Raw genomic sequence first — 22024 nt, forward strand, 5'->3', positions numbered from 1 at the left:
TGTGAAGAACAGAATTTTAGTACTTTACTAGAGGTATTTGAGCTCTAAGAGTTTTTAGTTTTGAGGGAGTTAATTAAATTTGCAATTTCTGTAGTGGAACATGAAGTAATTGCCTGTGTTTGTGGCAGTACTTTTCACTTGTAGCCTATTGCTTTATCCCTTCAAGTATTCATGTTTATTTTCTGACTATTTCAAGGAAGTATTCATTAAATAGGTTAGCTAGCTGACTGCTACCATTTGTTATATGGCAGTACCGCCCATATTGCTTCAGTTTTATTATTTTAATTATTGCTTTCTCCGCCCCTGATAGCCGAGTGGTCAGCGCGACAGACTGTCAATCCTAAGGGCCCGGGTTCCATTCCCGGCTGAGTCGGAGATTTTCTCCGATCAGGGACTGGGTGTTGTGTTGTCCTAATCAACATCATTTCATCCCCATCGACGCGCAAGTCTCCGAAGTGGCGTCAAATCGAAAGACTTGCACCAGGCGAGCGGTCTACCCGACGGGAGGACCTCGTCACAAGCCATTATTATAATTATTGCTTTCAAACATTTTACATATATCTGTTGCCTTAAGACAGTGCGGTATTTCTTGTTTAATTTTTATGTTTGCCCTGAGTATTTAAATCAATTTCGTTTTCCTTTCACATGATTTTTTGGCTTCTTTTGTAATCTCTAATCAGCACTGAGAGCAGCTGCAACCCCCGCCCCTATATAACCACACCATTAACAATTCCATAGTTAAAATGATTGTTAACTGACAATGTTGGTCGCAGCTTGCATGCTACTTGTTCAGTGCAGTTCTCCGAAAAACACACTGTAATGCAACTGTCAGTTCTTTGGATTATAATGAGCACTTGATACATTATTTCTTTTCCAAGTAGATTGATTGGCAACAGCTGTAGTCACATCTACCACTCACTACCAAAATCTTCACAGCACAGCATATATCACTGCTTTTCTCACCTGCCGTTATCTTGAATGTCAGTATGTAAAACACATGGTCACTTGGCTGGTGATCCATTTTCTAGAAATCAGAATTGAAAAATTATGTACTTCAGTTGAAATAGCATAGCAGGAAATAAGCCAGAAACACAAAACATCACTCTGTGACTTGCAATCGAATGAAGGTGCTTTTGATCAGCTTGTGGTGTTGTCACAAAGTACCTTTTCTCCAGTAATGTGACGACATTATTCTTGAATTTGATTGATTTATTTGTGTGCACTGACCACATCCAGCATAAATTTCGGGCTGTGTTCAAGAAATTCTAATTTTTACTAAAATCAGATAATAAAAACAGTACATCAAAACTGTGTAGTGACTTTTGCAGTGTCTTCCTTAGTATTCAGTATTGCAGCTCCTCATATTACCAGCTGTAAAAGTAAACTAACGTTAAGTGTGTGTTATTTCCTTTGTATTCTGTAGTGTTGGTAATTATCATTGACAGATTTGGTGACTTATTTAAGATGGGAGAGTACAAAATACACAAGAATATGTATATGGTAAAACATAAACCTGTGTTGACCACTGCCCGGTGAATGTCATGTGATTTGCTTGTCAACTTTCATGTTGTGAATACTTGTGATTGAAGGCAGCTCTTTGTTTGTCCTCATGAGGATGAATAGACTGTGTTAGGCTATCTAAATACAGGTAAACTTTGAGTGCACATCATAAATGAAGTACATCAGTACTGTTTTTGTTACTAATTTTGCTGATGAAGAAATCAATGAGACAATATGGTGATTGGTGTTGGAATTTTTACCAGTTACAAATGTAATCTCCTGTTTAAATGTCACCAAGTTGCCTATTTGGATTTCACATGAATCTGTTGGTCTGCCTGTCTTCAGTAGAGCATTCCCATTTGAATTTAACCTTGAATCAACATACATGCGCTTAAGTCATTGGTGGGCCAGTCTACAGATGTTTGTCTTCAACGTTACATGTACTGTGCTTTTAAGTGGTAGCTCACACACACGTGTGCACCTGCCTGCACCCCCCCCCCCCCCCTCCACACACACACACACAAAATACATTTAAAAAGAGTATGATAATAGTAGTACACCTGCTGTGAAATTGCTCTAAAGTAGGTTCCAGCTCTAAGGTCTCCTATGTGAACTGACACACAAAAAGTTTGAAACTTCTTTCACCTTTCAGTATAATCTCTGTGCAATTGTTGTACACAACTTTTCACAATGTTGATGCTGTGACTCCATGACCACTGCAGATGTTTCCTTAGGAGTCTATTTTGACCAGTGAAAAATAGCTGCGGCAATACCAGCACTACTGGAAAATGTGTGGCTATGTAGAACATTGGTCAGATGAGCAAGTGCTTGAGAGACCTCATCAAAGCTGTTAACACGAAGAAACTCCTGTGTTATGGTTCACCCAATGCATTGCTGCACTGTCATAAGTGAAAGAGCACATGTGCAGATTTTTCGTGGCATTCTCCACACTATGCTGGCAAGTAAACTGTTCTTAAAAACATATTTTTAGTTTGTAACTCTCGCCATAGTGGCCATTGGAGCACAGTGTATAAGGATTATGCCTTCACTGTCCAAAAATGTGGCGCAAAGAGTGAGTGTGGAAAGAAAGCCACACCGTGCCATCATCGTGCACCATCACTGCCTGGTAAAATTGTCATAGTTGAAACTTTGAGATCATCAGTTAACATTTTTGGTATCCATCTGGAGGTTACTTCCCACATTTTCAAGTCATCGTGCAGGATTGTGATCCCATGGAAATGCCAGCTATCGGCGATATTGCAAAACAACTGACTCCATGCATCATCATGTTGCCAGACTTTCTGCTGCGAGACCAAGAATTTTTTGGTTTCTAGTCACATTGATGATCAGCTTCTTTGAACAGTTGTACTCAAGAGTGCACATTCTTCACAATTTTCACATGATCACACACATCTAACTCATCTGGCAAAGAATTTAATGTGTGTCACTGGGCAAGTGGAGAAACTGAATGGTTATCTGCTGTTTTTGTAATGAAGACGAGGCCATTTCTAGTAACAAAATCATTCCTTGCTCTCACTGTACCCGCTAGAGTTCTGTCGGCCACACAGTGCTACCATGTGCCTTGCTGACACAGTGTATATTAGGTATGTTGAGCCAAACTTTGTGTTTCTGTCTAATCCCAGGCCTGTGAAAGAAAAATTGAACACTTTTGAACTTTGAACGCATTGCAGAACTAGCGGAGATGTAGTTGATTTTAAAAATGATGGTATTCTGTTTTGCAGAGAACAAAAAATGCAGTTTGTAAAATGCTTGCATTATCCTCTCAAACATTTTTAAACTGCAGTATTTATTTATTCATTTATTTATTTGTTTGTTTTTAAAAAAGCTTTTTATCAAATGTTGTCAATTGAGGAATTGTTTGACATTGGTTGCATATTCTTTGGCACACTGTACATACATGTTTAACCTTTTTTTTTCATCCAACAGGTGTCTCAGTTCGTTGCACGCATGGGAGAAGAGGGTCCTGGACCTGCATCACCAGCTGCTACTGGAGGACCTGGAGGATTGGTGGCTGCATATGGTGGTGGCTCTGAGTCAGATGATGACATTGATGACGTACTTCAAGAGGAAAGATTGCACACAGATTGGACTAAACTTGCATGCTTACTTTGTAAAAGGCAATTTCCAAGCAAAGAAACCCTGCAACGCCATAACCAACTGTCTGATTTGCATAGGCAGAATTTGGAAGCTTGGTACAGGGTTCGTGGTCTTGATCAGAATGATCCCCAGCAACGTAATAGCCGTTACCGTGACCGCGCTAAAGAACGCCGTTCAAAGTTTGGCACTACAGATCCTACAGCTGCTGCACCTCATCCCAATCGACTGAAAGAGAAATTCCTCAAAGCACGTGAAGAAGCGGCTCGTTCAATGTATGAAGAACCAACACGTGCCGGCATTGGATCAGAAAATGTAGGAAATCGTCTACTTCAGAAAATGGGATGGCAAGAAGGTATGGGTCTGGGCAAAAGTAACCAGGGGCGCACTTCTATAGTGCAGACTGATGTTAGAAATCCAACAGCAGGACTTGGCTCACGTGAAGCTGCTGCTGTTCCTGTTTTACCTGGAGAAAAATACAAAGACCGTGTTAAGAAGATGATGTTTGCACGTTACCAGGAACTCACAGAGCAGGAACAAGCAGAACCCAGTTGAACATTGAATTACTTCACAGATTTATTGCCTACGGGTGAAAGTGTTTGTTACTGCCATTTGGCTACAAATATCCTGTACTTAAACAGTGGCCAGTGTTCAATGTGTTTGTTCTTGTACAGGATCTTGTAGCTGATATTTCAGCCAATCTGACATGAAGAGGCATAGTGATGTTTGAGACATTGCACACTGAATGTGATAATGTTCAGATATCTTCTGTGTGTGAATAAATCCATTGTACAAAAGATGATGTTGACTGTTAGCTTGATTGTGGACTATTACTTAATAGGCTACTCAAATGTAGGAAATGTAAATATCATGACGGGCCCTGGAGCTTATAGACACATTGATTTGTTCGTTTTATCGACGAGCAATCTTGACTGCACTGACAACAAATGGTAAGTACAAAAGTAACAGGGAACCACGAAATTCCCTTCTCCCATGACATAAGACATTCCAGGTTGTAATGTTGTACTGTGCTGTTCCTTTGCAAAAATTGAATGCATTTTGTGCATGTGTTTTCCTTTTTGAATGTATGAGGTTCCTCCAAACAGTGTAGGCAGTGTTAGTTCCAGTGGATATAAGGCAGTGGCTGCACTTTGAATCAAAGCTGTGACTTTTTGAATTATTTTCTTGTGCTGTAATTACTACTTCACAGAAAAATAATCAAAAAACCACTTATTCGTCAGGATCTTTTACGAGTTTGTAGGCTGTCATAGGTCTTACTTTTATCGTGGTCTCGATTGATTTTTAATTTTATTTTTGTTGACTTCTCAGCAGTTGCGCATTGTTCTGGAGAAAGATGCAGTTTTTATTGTTCAGCTGTGCTGAAAGTAAAAAAATAAATAAAATAAAATAAAATTTACTGTCATCCTCTTCCATTCGTTTCGTGTTGGTCACAGAAGTGGTAAGATATTTACCTTGTATATACGTAAACCACTTTTAAAAAGTGATGTATATATTTCATTGTTGTAATTTTGGACATGGAAAGAAGTAGTAAAATTTTATAAACTGTAATAAATTAGATGGTTCCGAATCATTTACTGGCTCCTTTGATTTTGTTCTCAGTGTAGGTGCTAAACTTAATTATAAGTATTGTGTAGCATATAACTATTTGTGTAAGAAAGAGAGAGAGAGAGACTTTTATTAGTGTGGAAATACTTTTGTAAATAAATCGAAATTTAATTTGATGCCTCATTCAAGCTTCTGTGGGAGGCACAGCTCTTAAGCTAGAAGGACCCATATAAGTAGGGTGTGCCAAACTATTACAAATTCTTTTGTAGCTGACACCTCAAATTTAGCAACAGTAGCAAAAATGGTTTTGTTCTTTTTGTATATATGTTAATTATTAAGCTGATTAACTGAATAAAGTAATTATGTCCTTACTTGTAACTGCACATTAAAATTTTTAATATTTAACTAACTTATACTTTGCAATTGCAGTCCACAGCCATTATTATGCAGTTATCAATTATTTGTTCCATTACAACTGAGCACTGGTCAGTGGATGGGGTTTCATTCGAAAGTTGCATTAATTTTTCTGGAGAAAGTAGCCGAAACTACTACTGTTTACATTTTTATTTCCTGCATTCACAGAGGAAATTATTTCCATTTCAGTTACCATGCTGGAAGTATGATCAAATATTGAATAAATCATGGAATCTGTGCATCCTGCAAAATTGCTTATTTGGGAAGGAGGTAAATGGAATTAATAGTCAGCACGTTTGCTGAGTTTGTTGACTAATACAAGCCTAATGTTTTAATGTGAAACCACTCCATTTGATCATAGTTGTTTTAAGTTTAAAAAATGATATCTGGAGTAATGCTGAAAATGACATCTGGAGTAATGCTGATAGAATCGCAAAGAGAAGAGATTAATCATGAGCATTGGCAACTCTAGACATTAGTAAGTTGTTGGGAGAGTAAAGTAAAGCAAAGCACCGCACAGACCTATTGTATGAGAAGGACATGTTGAAATATTCCATTTCTGCTTCAGAATATCTTCTTGTTCTTTGTGTAGCTGTGAAGCTTTTGTATGAGTGATCTGTGCTGCAGTACTTGCACACTAAATTTGTGCCTTTCCTTTTGTCTCTGTTTTTGTTTTAAGTGATGAAATCATTCATTCCAAAAGCTTGAGATTGAAACTTCCTTCTTTTTTTTTGTCAGAAATGGATAAGTTTCAATGTTGCTGATTGGCAGGTAAGTATGTTATGCCTTTGTATAGTATTATTCACACTTTTTTTCATTGTATTTAGGCACAATTTCTGAATGTGGAAGACTTTGGACAAATTTTGAAACTGCGTTATGCACCAACTTTCAGATTCGATAATAGTTCAGTGCAATAAGAGCAATTGTGCCATTTACAAGCCACTACATTTTTCATGAGACAATGTTCCAGCCATTTCAGATCCTCTGCTGGATAAAGGTTGTCTCTACATTTTGCCATACATTACGCTCTTCAGCAATATATATCCACATTGCTCCTGAGTGTTTTAGTCATCCACACACCTTCCTCTTGGTCATTAGCTCTGTCTTTTCTAAATTCTTGCAATCTAGCAAAGCACTTCTTTTATCCATTCCTCCAGGCCTATTGAGAATATTTTTGTGATAATGGAATGTCATTGCGTCACTCTTCCTTCAATTTTGAAATTCTCAGTATATCCCTGCAGTCTAATGGAAGCTGTAACATTGACATGTATATTTTTCGGTATAGTGATGTAAATTGAATCGATTCCTTATTGCTCAAGATCTGTTACTACTGATTTAGTTAAAACTGGATCAAAAGCAATTGAAGACATACAGTCTGAGTAAGGGTTCATCATCCCCCTGCAATTTTAATTTTCTTAATTACTACTTTTGTCTATAGCCATAATCCAGATTCTCTAAAAACACAATATGAAAACAAAACATAAGACATAAACTACATAACTTAAAAAAAAAAAAAAAAAAAAAAAAAAAACTTTTAGATATATACATTACAACCTCCACGTTTTTTCAGATACTTTGTATCCAGTCAAATGTACGTACCATATACAAGCACTGTGTGACAGGTAGCATACAAGTATTTTAAAAAGCAAGTAGCTGCCATTGGTGGTAAAATCAAGATTGTCCTTAGCATATGAGCCACATACAAAAATATACAGCAATAGGCAAAGTACTGTTGGGGAATGCTCTTCCTGCAGGCTGCCAGCATTGTGCTATTGGCTTCTGATATTTCACAGAATGGAATTTTCATTCCCCAGTGGACTGTGCACTGATATGAAACTTCCTGGCAGATTAAAACCGTATGCCAAAACAAGACTCGAAATCAGTACCTTTGCCTTTCGCAGTTAAGTGTTCTACCATCTGAGCTATCCAAGCATCACTCACAGCCCGTCCTCGCAGCTCTACTTCCATCAGCACCTCATGTTGTATCTTCAGTAATATCATTTTCTTTTGTAACTGTCAGCTTTTGCCACTTTTGGAATAATAATTAGCTCTCTTCCAACTTTGTCTTCATCCAGAGGTTATTTCAACACACTGTTAAATATTGCTCTGAAGTACACCAATTTATGTTTTTAACAATGGCAAGGACTTCTGTTAATGATCATATCAGTAGTTGTTGTAGTCCTAAAATGTTTAACAGAATGCTGAAAAAAGTAATAAAAATGTAAAACATCATCAAACTAAATGGGAAAAGAAAATTATGTTAGTCGTAGCAGTAAGAAATAATGTACATGGCTGTGTAATGCTAAGACATGATATGTGAAAAGATGGCACAGTGTTTTAAGAAAACTAAGGTAATTGTAGATTTTCAAATTATATGTACCATTAGTTCAAGATTACAGCATACAATTGGCAGTAAATGAAATAAGGTCTTATGATCTGGTCAGACAGGAAATAATTTTGCAGTTTGCTTTAAGGATGAAATCCTAAACAGCTTCAAGATTTTACACAAGACATAAAAAGGATATTTGTTGTATCTCTTAGAGAAAATGAATATCTTTAATCATAGGAATACACAGTCAAATTTACAAATGGTTCAAATGGCTCTGAACGCTATGGGACTTAACTTCTGAGGTCATCAATCCCCTAGAACTTAGAACTACTTAAACCTAACTAACCTAAAGATATCACACCATCCATGCCTGAGGCAGGATTCGAACCTGCGACCGTAGCTGTTGCGCGGTTCCAACAAAGTTGGGCCATTGTAATATGGGACACAATTTAGGTCGAATGAATGATGATACAGCTACAGTAGTTTGGTTCGAGTCGTAAGCTTAGCAGTTAAGCTTTACCAGGTAGCCATTGCTATGCGTCAGGTGCTGCGTCTGTATTTATACGGATACCCTTCCTTTTTCATGTGCTTTGTCTGGTTTGAATCGATTGCTATTTTCCTTTGACCTGATAAGTGCCGTTGTCTTTGTTATAGGTGTTTACGTCACTCTAAGCTGAAAATGCATTACTATACTGTGTCGTGCATTGTTTGTCGCATTCTGATAGTGCGTGTTTACGGCCTGTCGCCGCTCGCGGCATAGCTTGCTTTTGTGCGCGCTACCGCCGCTTACAATAAAAAAAAAAGGATTTGTGCCATCAGCGAAACAACGGCAAGAGACTGCTATTTGTTGTTACTTACACTGCTGCTTTCTTTGATAATTATCAACAAGAACCAAATAATAGACTGCGTAAGATAGAACATGTTCTGAACGAGAGTTAGGCGAAAATTTTTCTCCGTTTGAAAATCTTTGCGGCCGCTTCTTTAGTACATCAAATTCTGCACAGAAATTAGAGTCACCTTAGATTTAAAAATCTAGTCAGTTGCCGTGTTTCATTTCTGACTGTATCATTATTAGGCATAAGAATAATACGAATATAAACATGACACGATATGTATATTCTTCCGCGTTTGCTGTTGTCTTACTCTAGTTTCGTAGTTTATAAGGCAGACAGGATTTAAATGAGATAGCAGCAAACACGAAAGAATACATGGCAAAATGTTTATATTCGTATTATTCTTATGGTGAAGAGAATACTACATGTGATTCACATATCATCAGGTTCCTATTAGCAACCATCTCTTCTCACAGGTAGGAAAAAATTCAGAACGTAGAGTTGGCCATATTGACAAACATCCCAAACAGTTTTGCTAGTCGGATTTTCGTAGTACATTGAAATTCTGCTACAGTCGGAGATGAACAATACGGAATTTGTATTTACTTCGTTGGATAATGTATGAAAATGCAGTGTCGAAACTCGGGGCGGAGAAAAAAAAATCTCATCTTCCACCTTTTTTTTTAAATTTATTTAATGACGCAGAGGTTTTGGCGCCAGTATTTATCTTTGCGCCTACAAAGCATGCCTGTGTAGAGCTACATATATTCAACGGCAGAAGTTAGTTGTGACGGCACCTACCAACATTTTTCAGAACTGCCGCTTGCTTTGCACTCGATTCTAAGCCACAGGCGGTTTTTTGGATTACGAAAACCGGAAAAAAGTGCAGCTTAGATTCGAGTAAATACGGTAAGTGGGTGGTGAGGAACTGCTGCTGGACCCCGGCGCCAAGCACTAGAGCTGCAGGCTTGTCACAAATTCATGGTGCGGCTCTGGCAATGTCACAAGTAAACAGTCTTGAAGATAATAGCATGACACTGGAGCCCTCCAAGAAGAAGCAGTCACCAACAGCTAATTTCCATATTGATGTTTAACAGTTTTAGGCTTGCACTTTAATTTATTATTATTATGAAATCTGGAGAAATTTCTGATCTCTTTGAAATTAAGATAGGTCAGACAAGAAGATGGATTATCCTCAATCCTCTTCGACATCGTACTGGAGAAAATAGTTAAAACCTGGGAATAGGCTCTAAATTTGGAAGAATAATAGGAATACACCTTGGGAGGGAAAGACAGAACCTAGAAATCAAACTTTTAGCTTTTGCCAACGACCTTGCTATCTTAGCCAACAACTAAGAAAGTACTCAGATGATGTTTGAGAGTCTTCATGAAATTGCAAAAAAACGGGTCTTCAAATCTCCCATGAAAAGAAAGTATATATGGAGTACAGGCACTGAAATGAGACATATGGAAGTAAATCGTGGGAAGATTAAGAGGACAGAGAAGTTCAAATACCTGGGGCAGTGGACTGGATAGGGAGGCAAAGGAAGAGCCAGAAAACTAGACCTGGCCTACAAGCTAACACAGAATAAGTACAACAATGGGCATTGTTCTCCAAGGCCAAACTTGGACACTGCAACTCGGTGTTACAAACTGAAGTACTGTATTCTTCAGACTGTCTTATTTTAAATAAAAAGTGGACCTTCAAGCACTCAGGACGAAAGATTCTGAGGAAAATACTCAGACCATAGGAGACTACTGATGGGACTTTTTGTATCCCGCCTGGGAGGCGGCGCGTGGGTAGGAATGGGAAAAGGTAATAAAAGTTGGTACTGCAAGAACGTGGTTTACTGGTGCAAAAACAAGGTGATAAATGGCTACATAACTTTGTACGTAGGTGCGATGCTAAAGCGAAGTGTCCTGGCTGGCTGCACCTGAACAAATGGGCTGAAGCAGTCGCGGAGCTCGTAGACCTCGGCAGCATCGGCTAGAGGGTGCTGTTGTCGGTGTCTCTTGTAGTGCCAACCTAGCAGAGCGGACCTACATTGTGGCATCTTAGCTATCGATACCACAGGACTTTTAAGAAGAAGACAAACAAGGAACTTTATAAGAACACTAAAAAGATCACACCTTGCGGCTTGTCGTCGTGCAGCTGTAGCTTCTCCCACACACAAGTAGGGGTGCCCAGTGTGAACACAGGTGTGAATGGAAACGACACACACACACACACACGTTGAGGAAGAGCTATGCACCTATATGTGTGCCTCTACTTCTGTGTAGGGCAAGCACAGCTGTACGCCAACTAGCCACAAGGCGCACAGGTGTAAACATGCCTTGTGGATGGATAAATGCAGACTCACCAAAAGGATCTTCAACTACAATGTGGAGTTAAAGCCAGATCTGAGTGGTAGGTGAGGTGAAGAGTGATGCAACAGAAGTTTTAATTATGTCACAGATGGTCCACAATAGGAGAGTTCAGCAGCAGAATTAAGAGTATAAAGCCATTTCAAGAGGAAACCACCAAACAGGAGGCCCAAACAGATCATTTCTGAGGAGAGGAAAAAAGTGAAAGAATGAAGAGGTTCTGGGAGGAGAAATCTCAAGTTCTTTGTGGTCATAGTTGGCCAGATTCAGAAGTAATCAAAGTTATAGCGAAATTGATGTATAACTTCAACTGCTTGCTTTACACTTTGCTGAATGTTTTTATTATCGGACACTCACTACTGTGCATGTATAAAGTGCAACAGATTATTTTAATATTCCTGTTATACATCATTAGATATCACAGCAACCACATACGTGTTTTAATCATACACAAAGGACAATGGTAATCTTAACCACCAGTGCGATCGAGGAGTGGCAGCTATTAGCTTTTTACGTTTCACTTCTGCTACATCTCACACAGCACTTGTGTATGCCACGTTCAAGAATGTGTAGTGGGACAGGAGGACGACAACACTTCGAACATAACTGGCAAATTTATTGAAATGTAGATTGAAAACAAAGAAAAATTTTTGCCATTACTTGGTTTCGAATAGAACACCGTAGAGATTGTCGCCATCACATTCCATGCATTCCACCAGGTGGTGAATGAAAGTTTCTATCACCAAAATCAGCATGTTCAGTGTTCAGTGGGATGTCCTACACGGCTGTATGTATGCTTGCTTTGAGTTTAGCTGTTGTATGAGGACATACTTTGTATACCTGATGCTTCAGGTATTCCCACAGAAAGTAGTCAGGGACAGTCAAATTGGGCTACCATACAGGTCAATGAATTTCTTCAAATCTGGAAACCATTCAACTAGGAAAATGGCATTCATGGACTGCCAGGGGCCATATGATCAGCTGCTCCATCATGATGGAACCATATGTCGTCGTCCAGCCTTTGAAGGAGGGAGCCACTTAACACTTGGATATAATGATTGCTAGGAACCATTCCTAGATTGCCATGAAGGTCCTTAAAAAAATATGAACTGGTTATACTGGATGAAGCATGTCATGTTTTCAGAGTGCATGGATTTATCACACAGCTGACGAGCATTACGTTTGTTACAAGGCAATTCTGTTTATATATACCATCGTCTAGATGAAAATGGGCCATGGCCAACATTAAGATGTTATTTCTCTTTTGAGGGTTGGTTACTAAAATATCCAGGAAGTGCAATGTGAAGGTTGTTGGGAAACTTTATCTTGTGTGTTTAGCTTCTTTATGACCTGTGATTTGTATGGGTGGAACTGCAGATTATCATGAATGCCATGTCACAGCGAACGATTTGACATTGTTGCCACTGAGGCAGGTGTTTCAGCAGTGGCAAGGACTTCTGATGAGAGCTTGACAGCCGTTCACTCGCTCCGGGGTCTGCTGTGCCCTTTGTCACTCTGGACTTTTCTTCTTTGCACAAGGTTCTGTAGCCTTGAACTGTTGTACCTACTGTACAATCACCTGATGATCCCAGACTGTGTCATATCATGGAACTGTGGTGGGAGACTCGTTATTTTTTAAATATGCCTCGACGGTGAATAATCAATGCTCTGAACTCCTCAAGGCAATAATTACAAATTGCCTTTTTTCCTCAATGCAAGGCACATGTACTTATTTCATATAAGTGCAGTGACAATGTCACTGTACTACATGACTCAAATCCTATCATTCTGCTGAACCTTGTACACCTGACTGAATAAAGTACATCCAAAGAAACATATATATATAAGCGGTATGTTGTACTGTACATACCCAGTAGATTTTCAAAAATGATGTACTTTGTTTCTAACAATCTGTTTTCAATTTACGTTTTAACAAACTTATGGAAACAGCCAGAACTAGTTTTCAGTGTTGTAATACAAGGAGTCAAAAGCTATCTCAAAATCAATGCATTCTAGGCAAATATTAATTCCTACCGATTGTAGGCCAGCTTGTCACTTTGCTCAGTTACATTCTAAAATTTTATTTTTACACGATTGTGATAATTTTAGTAAATTTTTGGAACAATTAAGATTGGCCTATATTTTTTGGTTTTGTCCTTTCTTGTGAAGCTGAGTAATTATAACATTGTTTCTGTTTCGGGGGATTATTTACTTTCACAAACATTCTGTAAATAATTTGCAAGTTCTTTTTGCATTACTCTTCTTCCAGATTTAATCATTTGTGTTGAAACATCTCCCAGCAAATTATGCACCTCATCTGGCATCGGTGCTGTAATGTTATGAGCTACACATGTTTCTGGTACATTTTGTTTTTGTGACATGTAATATTAACATTGTAGCTGTGTGTATTTGTTAGTTTCCACTTCAATTACTTGCAATCTTGTTTGGGTGCTCTCCGTGATGTACAGAATATGAAGTCCCAGTTTTTTATGGGTACAGTTTGTATGCCAGATAATGTTGCAGTAATTGTGTGTAGAGCTGCCAGATTTGTAGGAAAGAACTGCTTCCACTTGGGCTACAATTGGAGGGACATGGATTTACCCATAAATTGTGTTTCAATTAATGTTACGTCTTTCAGTGTAGTAAAGCTGAAATTTTTGTCTGAATCTGTAATTTTCTTCTTTCAATGTACTGGTACCAAAATATAAGTATGTATCATTTTGGTTAGCCATTACGGCTAAAAGATATAATACATCCTAGATTCTGAAAACATATCACTATCTTTCTGGATACTCATGTATCACAAACATTTCTGACGTAGTACAATGTCAAGTTAAACAAACAGTGTATCAGATCACCTATGTGATCAGAGATTAAAACAAACAGGAAGAACAAAACAATCTGATTGATTAGTCATGCTTACATCAAAGACTTAGTTGGGCCCCCAGGTAGAATGAAGTATATTAAAGAGTTATTTGGAATTAGTTACATTGACTTCTGCCTACAACTGCGAATTGAATACGCTTATCATCAAGGGCAGTTTGCAGTTGGTTTGAAACAGGATTGTTGTTTGTGTGTCAGTTACATGTTGTTATTGCAGTGTTGTTAAATTACTTGATCCCAAAAAAAGAATGAAAACTAATAGTAAGGAAAGCACTTAGCTACCACAGTGTTAATTTGAAGACTAAAATACATCAGTAGATGTGTTCTTGATGCACTCCTAACTTAGAAGTGGTGTATTAATCTAAATTTCGAAAGGGGGGCAGTCTAACCTTAAATAAACGACATGTACAATCAAACAATGGAAAATCCAGGATGGAATGTAACAATACGAGAGAAGGAAAATTGCTGCTCACCATATAGCGAAGGTGCTGAGTCGCGATATTGCACACACCTCTGCAGTCTCAGAGAACTGAAACTACACTGCGAGCGGCAGCATCAGTGCATGATGGGAGTGGCGACTGGGTAGGGTAAGGAGGAGGCTGGGGCAGGGAGGGATAGTATGGTGGGAGTGGCGGACAGTGGAGTGTTGCAGTTTAGACAGAGGGAAGGTGCGGAGGGGGAGGGGGTAAGTAGCGGAAAAGAGAGAAATAAAAATTAAAATTAAAGAAATTAAAAGACTGGGTGTGGCAGTGAAATGACGGCTGTGCAGTGCTGGAATGGGAACAGGGAGGGGGCTGGATGGGTGAGGACAGTGACTAATGAAGGTTGAGACCAGGAGGGTTACGGGAACGTAGGATGTATTGCAGGAAAAGTTCCCACCTGCGGAATTCAGAAAAGATGGTGTTAGTGGGAAGGATCCATATGGCACAGGCTATGAAGCAGTCATTGAGATGAGGGGTCTCATATTTGACAGCGTGTTCAGCTACAGTGTGGTCCACTTGTTTTTTGGCCACAGTTTGTTGGTGGCCGTTCATGCGGACAGACAGCTTGTTGGTTGTCATGCCTACTTAGAATGCAGCACAGTGGTTGCAATTGAGCTTGTATATCACATGACTGGTTTCACAGGTAGGTAGTGACTGGACTGGAGTAGGTGGTGGTAGGAGGATTTATGGGACAGGTCTTGCATCTAGGTATGAGCCATGAGCTAAGGGATAGGGAGCAGGGGTTGTGTAAGGATGGATGAGTATATTGTGTAGGTTCAGTGGACGGCGGAATACCATGGTAGGAGGGGTGGGAAGGATAGTGGGTAGGACATTTCTCATTTCAGGGCACGACGAGAGGTAATCGAAACTCTGGCAGAGAATATAATTCAGTTGCTCCAGTCCCGGATGGTACTGAGTATTCAGGATGGATTAATGACAGTATTGTGAAAAGGACAGATAGCTGTTCACCATATAGTGGAAATGTTTAGCCGCACACAGGCACAACAAAAATACTGCTAAAAAAGTAAGCTTCCTTGTTTAGCAGTCTTTTTGTAGTGCCTGACTGCAACTCTACATTTACACTATATGATGAGTAGCAATCTATCCTTTTCATAATATTATCGAACTGATAGTGCACAGATAGAGATAAAACAAATGAATATGTGGCATTCATCCTGTGGTCTTACAGCCCATTACACATTGTCCTCTTTTTATTTGTGATGGCATGGAATACACCTGATAATCCATTTTCTCCTTGGACAAAGAACTGGTAAAAATGACACCATTAGAACAGTACTAACTCTGAACTTTACTGGCCTGTGTGTGTGTGCCTCTTAAACCTCCTGGATGTTTTTCTTTAATCATCTTTTTGTGATTACTGAATGTGAGAAACTTCTATCAAAACTTTTATGGCATTTATTGTTACTCCGTTGCTAATATTTAGGTGTGGGATAGGAGATATGGCATTGTCTTGTTGTTCTGTCTCGAAGCTGCCGTGGTGTCCGTCAGTAACCACTTGCGTCTATAATATAGACTGATACAATTACCACTTCTTTTGTGCTAACAGTATCTGAGACCGCACCTGGGACTTTGTGTAATGGATTCAGTAGCCAGGTATTCGACTACTGTGTGTGTTACAGACCCTGCTTTGAGGATACTGTTTTAAAGTGGTTTCAAGACAGTTTATGAAGTAATGTTCTATCCTATGGTTACAACAAAATTGAAAGTGAGCATAATTCAGAGTCGGAACAGTGTGAAAGTGAAGATGAATTTGTTTCCACTTGTGAATTCCATGAATGAAATAAGTACTCAAAGTTATGAAGACGTGTAGAGACTGAATCGTTAGCTAAAGATTCTGCTAGAAATGTATTTGCTTGAAAAAAATATCACTGGCCATTGAAGCTTCCAAGCAGTTTCATATTTGGTAGCATAATATCATTCACATTTGCCAACAGCGCAGCTACCTGTTCAAGTAGGTAGTAATCCAGATCCTCTTACTGTTTGGAATTTGTTCGTGGCTGACGATGTTTGAATATCAACTGAAATGGACTAGTGTAAAAATAAACAAAGAAATGCCTTAGAATGATCCAGATGTTTAGTATGGATCTGATTTATGTGAACTGAAAATATTTTTCGTGCATCCATCCGCCGTGTTTTGGGTGTAGCGGAAGCAAGAGCAGAAGTCATTGCAAACTGATTAGAAAATGGAAAATATGCCCCACATGTCATACAAAAAAAGAGGAGGAAGACACCGTATGTTTGCCATTGTTGCAAGAAGCCAATTTGCTGCAAATACTCGAAAAAATTTGCAGCGAGTGCAAAAAACACTAAGAAGGAAGTCAAAAACCTAAAAAGCACTAGTGTAATTTTTATTTTTTGAATGTTTGATAGGAGTTTATTGTGGTCTTTATTATTACATGTGTAATAAACAATAAAAATAGAGCAAAAAAATTAGATTTCAGAGTGTTTTGAGTTTTTATAGAATTATCATATTAATGTTTATTTTATGCAGTTTTGTATTTAAATGCACCTTGTTCGTAAAAATAAACTTTAAAATTTATTTGAATTTATTTTTGTGTGGTATTAATGTAACCTTTTAAATGAAAAACTCTGTTGTTTCATTCAAATTGCTGAATGTAATTTTATGGCTATTTAAATATAGCAGTCTGTTAGACTGTACCTAGAACAAAAGGGCGACAAAAAAAACCTGGAAAGCAAAGGGTTAGTGTGTGTGGAGACTTCCAAAGCTCCCCAAGAATTTTCTCGAAATAGAGATTTTGCAATTCAAATAGTTAATAAACTTATATATTATTTAAGTAAAACTACAAATTTTGGGAACACACAATTCTGTGCTATACAGTTGCAACACTAACCTTTTTTAAAAAAGAATTGCACTTTGAGATAAGAATATCGAGAACACACACATTTTGTATAAGTTTTGAAATGTTAACTTTTCAGAAAAGATAAAACAATTTTTAGTGGGGTAGTGTTTTGACCTGCATGTGCTTTACAGGTATCATAAATTAGGAATATTCTGTAATGTGTTGACTAACAAAAGGCTGGCAGCCTATACCTGAAGGCATCAAAAAAATGTAAAGTAGGAGGAAAGTTCTGTTACGTAGTAGCCATTGGAAGATGTGTGGGCCAGATCTTGCAGGAAAAATTACAGTGAAGTGCCAAAGAACCTGGTACTCCTGCCTAATATATGTGTAGGGCTCCTACAAATGACGTGGTGTGGACTCAGTTAAAAGTCTAAAGTATGTTGGTGGGAATTCAAACCATGAATCCTGCAGTGCTGTCCATAAATCCGTAAGACTGAGTGGGTGGAGATCTCTTCTGAACAGCACGTCTAACGTTTTCGGACGACAAGAGACAGTGTGGTATTGGGTTGCAAGGCACACACGTCTCTCAATTCGCGCGCGCACACTTCAAGGAGGAAGATGTCCTCGTATGGGAACGAAGTACTAGTGCGCGAGGCGCTTCTCCTTCTGGCGTGGTGGTTTGGGGAGAGAAATTCTTGACTTTATGGTATTTGCTTGACTTTGTGCTTTTTTCCTTTTTTTGTGATTTTTTATTTTTATTTTTTTTATTAAAATAAAAGAATGATTAAAGGATAGTGAGAGGGACAGTGAGAGAAGTAGAAAGCGAATGGCCTAAATGGCTGGCCGGTGGTTTCAGCAAGTCTCCGCTACGTCTGGTGATGGCCTTGCATGTTGATCATCACTGAACTTGGCCGTGTTATTTCCCTAATTTTTGTCTGAGTTCTTCCCTGGCAAATATGTCGTCGGGAAGCCTCTTCTTTCTCCTACCCGACCGGAGCTCTTCCCACACCCACGATTCTATGACGTCAACTAGGTCGTCCCATTGGGAGGGCGTGAAAATAGGGTATGAGTTAATTGTGGCTAACTCTTTCTTCGTGACTGCTTCCACTAGTATGGTACGCCATCTGTATGTGCGTAGGTCGAGCGGTTGATGGGGGAGGGGAGGCTTAGGCTGGCCGGGTGGGGTGAAGGGGTATGGGAGATCTGAGTAGGGGTATGACCGGTTTTGGAGTGTCGAGGCAATGCACTTGAGGAGTTCCTGCACATTGTCTGCTCTTGGGAATGGTAGCCGCAGCTTCCTCTTCTTCGTTGGTTACTCAACTTGTGAGCAGTCAGGAGGTGCGGTAGCACCCTTGTGTGCAGCTGCCTCCTTGGGGGGCTGCCCAGGCGATACGTCGTCGGTATCCATTGGCGCCGCCTCCCGCACTGCTGCGGGGGACGGGGCATCGGTCGTCAGTGTGGCCGCATCGACCCCCACCGGTCGACTCACAGGGGGGGGCGGCGGCGGTAACCAGCGGTTGCTTCTTGATAGCTCACAGCTCATCGCGCAGCTGCTGGAGCTGGCGATGCACAGCTGCGAGCTCCTCCTTCAGTGCGGCCCTTTCGGCCACAAAGGCGGCTTGGAAGCCGGCCATAGCATGGTCGGTGGTGGCTTCAAGGCGGCGCAGCTCGCACCCCTCGCCGGAGCGGGGGGGGCAGGGCGGCCATCGTGGCGCTTGTCGCCGCTGCAGGGCGTGGTGGGGCGGGCAGACGGCGTGACTCCCTGATGTAGCTGCAGCTACGCGAGTTGGCGGCGTGTGGCCCGCCGCAGTTCGCGCAGCTGCTGGCCACCCCACGAAGCTTCGTGCAACTGCGGGTGTCGTGAGCCACCGCGCACTTCAAGCACGCGACGGCGTTCTTGAACTCGCGTGCAGTATGCCCCAGCTGCTGGCAATTGTAGCACTGCATGCTCTTGCTGTTGTGCTGCGTGCGCTTGCGCTTTGGCTGCCGTTGGCGGCCGCCGTTGAACCCCATCACATGGATGAGAGCTTCCAGTGCGGCGGCAATCTGTTTCCCTTTCCGTACAGCCATGGCATTGGCATGCGCGGTGACAGTGACGAAGTGTGTCGCAGCGAGTTGAGCAGCGGAATGACACGAACGGACGCGAACGTCTCTCAATTCAGTTAACTTGCACGTTGTGTGTAGCCGATCCTCTTCTTTGGTTAATCAACTACGTCGATCTCCCACAAGCTGCTTCTCCAAAGACTATAGCTGGTTAAGGGAATTTATTAAAATACTTCTAAATCCTTGAAATAATTTTCGTACTCGTATAATACTATTCGGTTCCACCACTTTATTTTTCAAATTTCACAGATAATCACTTCTGCAAGCTAACTTGTTCCATTTACACATACTCATATAGCATAAAAATACTCAAATAGCATACATATGTGGTGTTTTGTTCATAGCCAAGATATGAAATAATTTAAAAGTCTCAAGCGAGTCCAATACATGAATATGCACAGCACTCTATATTCAGCTGTTCAATAGTCTTTAAAAATCACGACAGTCACTAACATATCAAAGAATACGACATAATTATTCGTTGAGTTCTCCTCACGTCTTCTGTGGCGCTAACTGCAAACACTTGAGTGGTCTTATACCAGAATGAACTAAGCGACATTTAAAAAAAAAAGTAGTTCTTTACCGTTTTAAAATGATAGGGTTTCATTATGTCTTATGACAAAACGAACTATCTGACAACTCGCCTCATTTCGTTGCTGTAACAAGAGATATTCCAAAGTGAACCATGGGGCATCACAAGATGGCTACCGCGGTATACATCTCAGGCGCACATTCCCGCGCAGTGGTACTTTAGTTTATAGAATAAACTCGTTAATTGGAGGTTATGTTGTTTACTTCACATGCCAGAATGAACCACAGTCTAACACAACAGTCGCGACACTTCGCCTCGATTTTGTTGCCAGCAGCTCCCCAAGCAGTCAGTAACTTAAACTGTGAGTTCGGCGCGTTCGTGAAAGCGAATAGTGGTTGTTTATTTTGATTTCTACAATGGTTTTTACAAGCGGGAGCGTTTGTAGCGCAATAAATTGCAGCAACAACAGGAAGAAGACAACACAGCTCTCTTTTTTAGGTTTCCTAAGGATCCTGAGAGTTATATACTATCATGTTACTAAACTGTATCGTCAGGATTCACTTGCAAGCTACATGTGTATTAATGATCAATGAAACTTCCTGGCAGATTAAAACTGTGTGCCCGACCGAGACTCGAACTCGGGATCTTTGCCTTTCGCGGGCAAGTGCTCTAACATCTGAGCTACCGAAGCCCGGTCCTCACAGCTTTACTTCTTCCAGTATCTCGTCTCCTACCTTCCAAACTTAATAGAAGCTCTCCTGCGAACCTTGCAGAACTAGCACTCCTGAAAGTAAGGATATTGCGGAGACATGGCTTAGCCACAGCCTGGGGGATGTTTCCAGTATGAGATATTCACTCTGCAGCGGAGTGTGCGCTGATACGAAACTTCCTGGCAGATTAAAACTGCAAGGTTCGCAGGAGAGCTTCTATTAAGTTTGGAAGGTAGGAGACGAGGTACTGGAAGAATTAAAGCTGTGAGGACCGGGCATGAGTCGTGCTTCGGTAGCTCAGATGTTAGAGCACTTGCCCGCGAAAGGCAAAGGTCCCGAGTTCGAGTCTCGGTTGGGCACACTGTTTTAATCTGCCAGGAAGTTTCATATCAGCGCACACTCCGCTGCAGAGTGAATATCTCATTCTGGATTAATGATCAATGTTTCGTTTTAGGAGCGGAAAATGGTTAGTTAATAGCAGACGAGAAGACCTTATGAAAAAAGATGCAGTTTACCTATATAATAATGTTAGGTTTTGTTCATTACAAAACCAGTTCATGAACGCAGACAATAGTAAACAAGTGTGGAATGTAGTACCCACACTGTTTGACATCCCAAATAAGCCACGTCAACAGACGATGAAGAGGAAACTGCCACAAAGATTCGACAATCCATCTAAACCTGTAAAACAGTCCTATGACACAGAAGCAGCCGGTTCAACTCTCCATGTATCAGTGCCATATTCGTGTGAATCGTCAACACAGACCTGCTTTGACGATGAAGTGGTTAGATTAAGTGCAGTTATTCGTGTCTTACAAAAGCGTAATGTTTGGTATGTACTTCATTCACTTCTGTTGTCAGTCACTTAATTTTCCTTGCTTCTTTCATGTGACGACATTATTTTGTTAGCACCTTGTTCACTAACAGATGGTTTGAAAATTATTCAAATATTTGGTTTTGTGTGAAATGTAATGTAATCAGCTCATTATAATGTTTTCAACACATTTCTCCCACTATTTGGCAGTTGCTTGTCCCAATTAGAATAAGATAAAGATGAAGGTCGTACTTGTGGCAACAGGCGAGAATGACAAACACAGTAGGCCTACAGAAAGATAAACGAGCTGTCGATCGCTTTTGCGTGTAGAGGTACATGTCTGTGTTTCTTGTGTGTGAATCTGTGTGTTTATATTCTGCAATTCCATCCAAAGTCACAAGTGTTTATTCATGACTGTGTTGTAGATTGCCACACGATTCATGGTTTTTGTCCATACTTGCGCTTATTTTAGAATCATTCTTAGAAACATGTATGTCTTCTGATATTATACAAACACTTGGCGGCAAGAAAATAACTCAAATATTTTGTAAAATACT

At 40.1% G+C, this 22024-nt stretch overlaps 1 protein-coding gene across 11 annotated transcripts in view; it reads left to right on the forward strand.

Moving 5' to 3' along the window:
• Window positions 1-5590, forward strand: part of LOC124711117 (RNA-binding protein 5-like) — a 126562-nt gene extending 120972 nt beyond the window's left edge. For all 11 annotated transcript variants that reach the window (XM_047240984.1, XM_047240985.1, XM_047240989.1 and 8 more), the window contains one exon: window positions 3448-5590. In XM_047240984.1, the coding sequence (XP_047096940.1) occupies window positions 3448-4170 (723 nt within the window). In that variant the 3' untranslated portion in view covers window positions 4171-5590. The remainder of the gene's footprint in view (window positions 1-3447) is intronic.
• The last annotated feature ends 16434 nt before the right edge of the window (window positions 5591-22024 follow it).

Source organism: Schistocerca piceifrons, chromosome 8 (genome assembly GCF_021461385.2).
Source record: "Schistocerca piceifrons isolate TAMUIC-IGC-003096 chromosome 8, iqSchPice1.1, whole genome shotgun sequence".
Taxonomy (NCBI): domain Eukaryota; kingdom Metazoa; phylum Arthropoda; class Insecta; order Orthoptera; family Acrididae; genus Schistocerca; species Schistocerca piceifrons.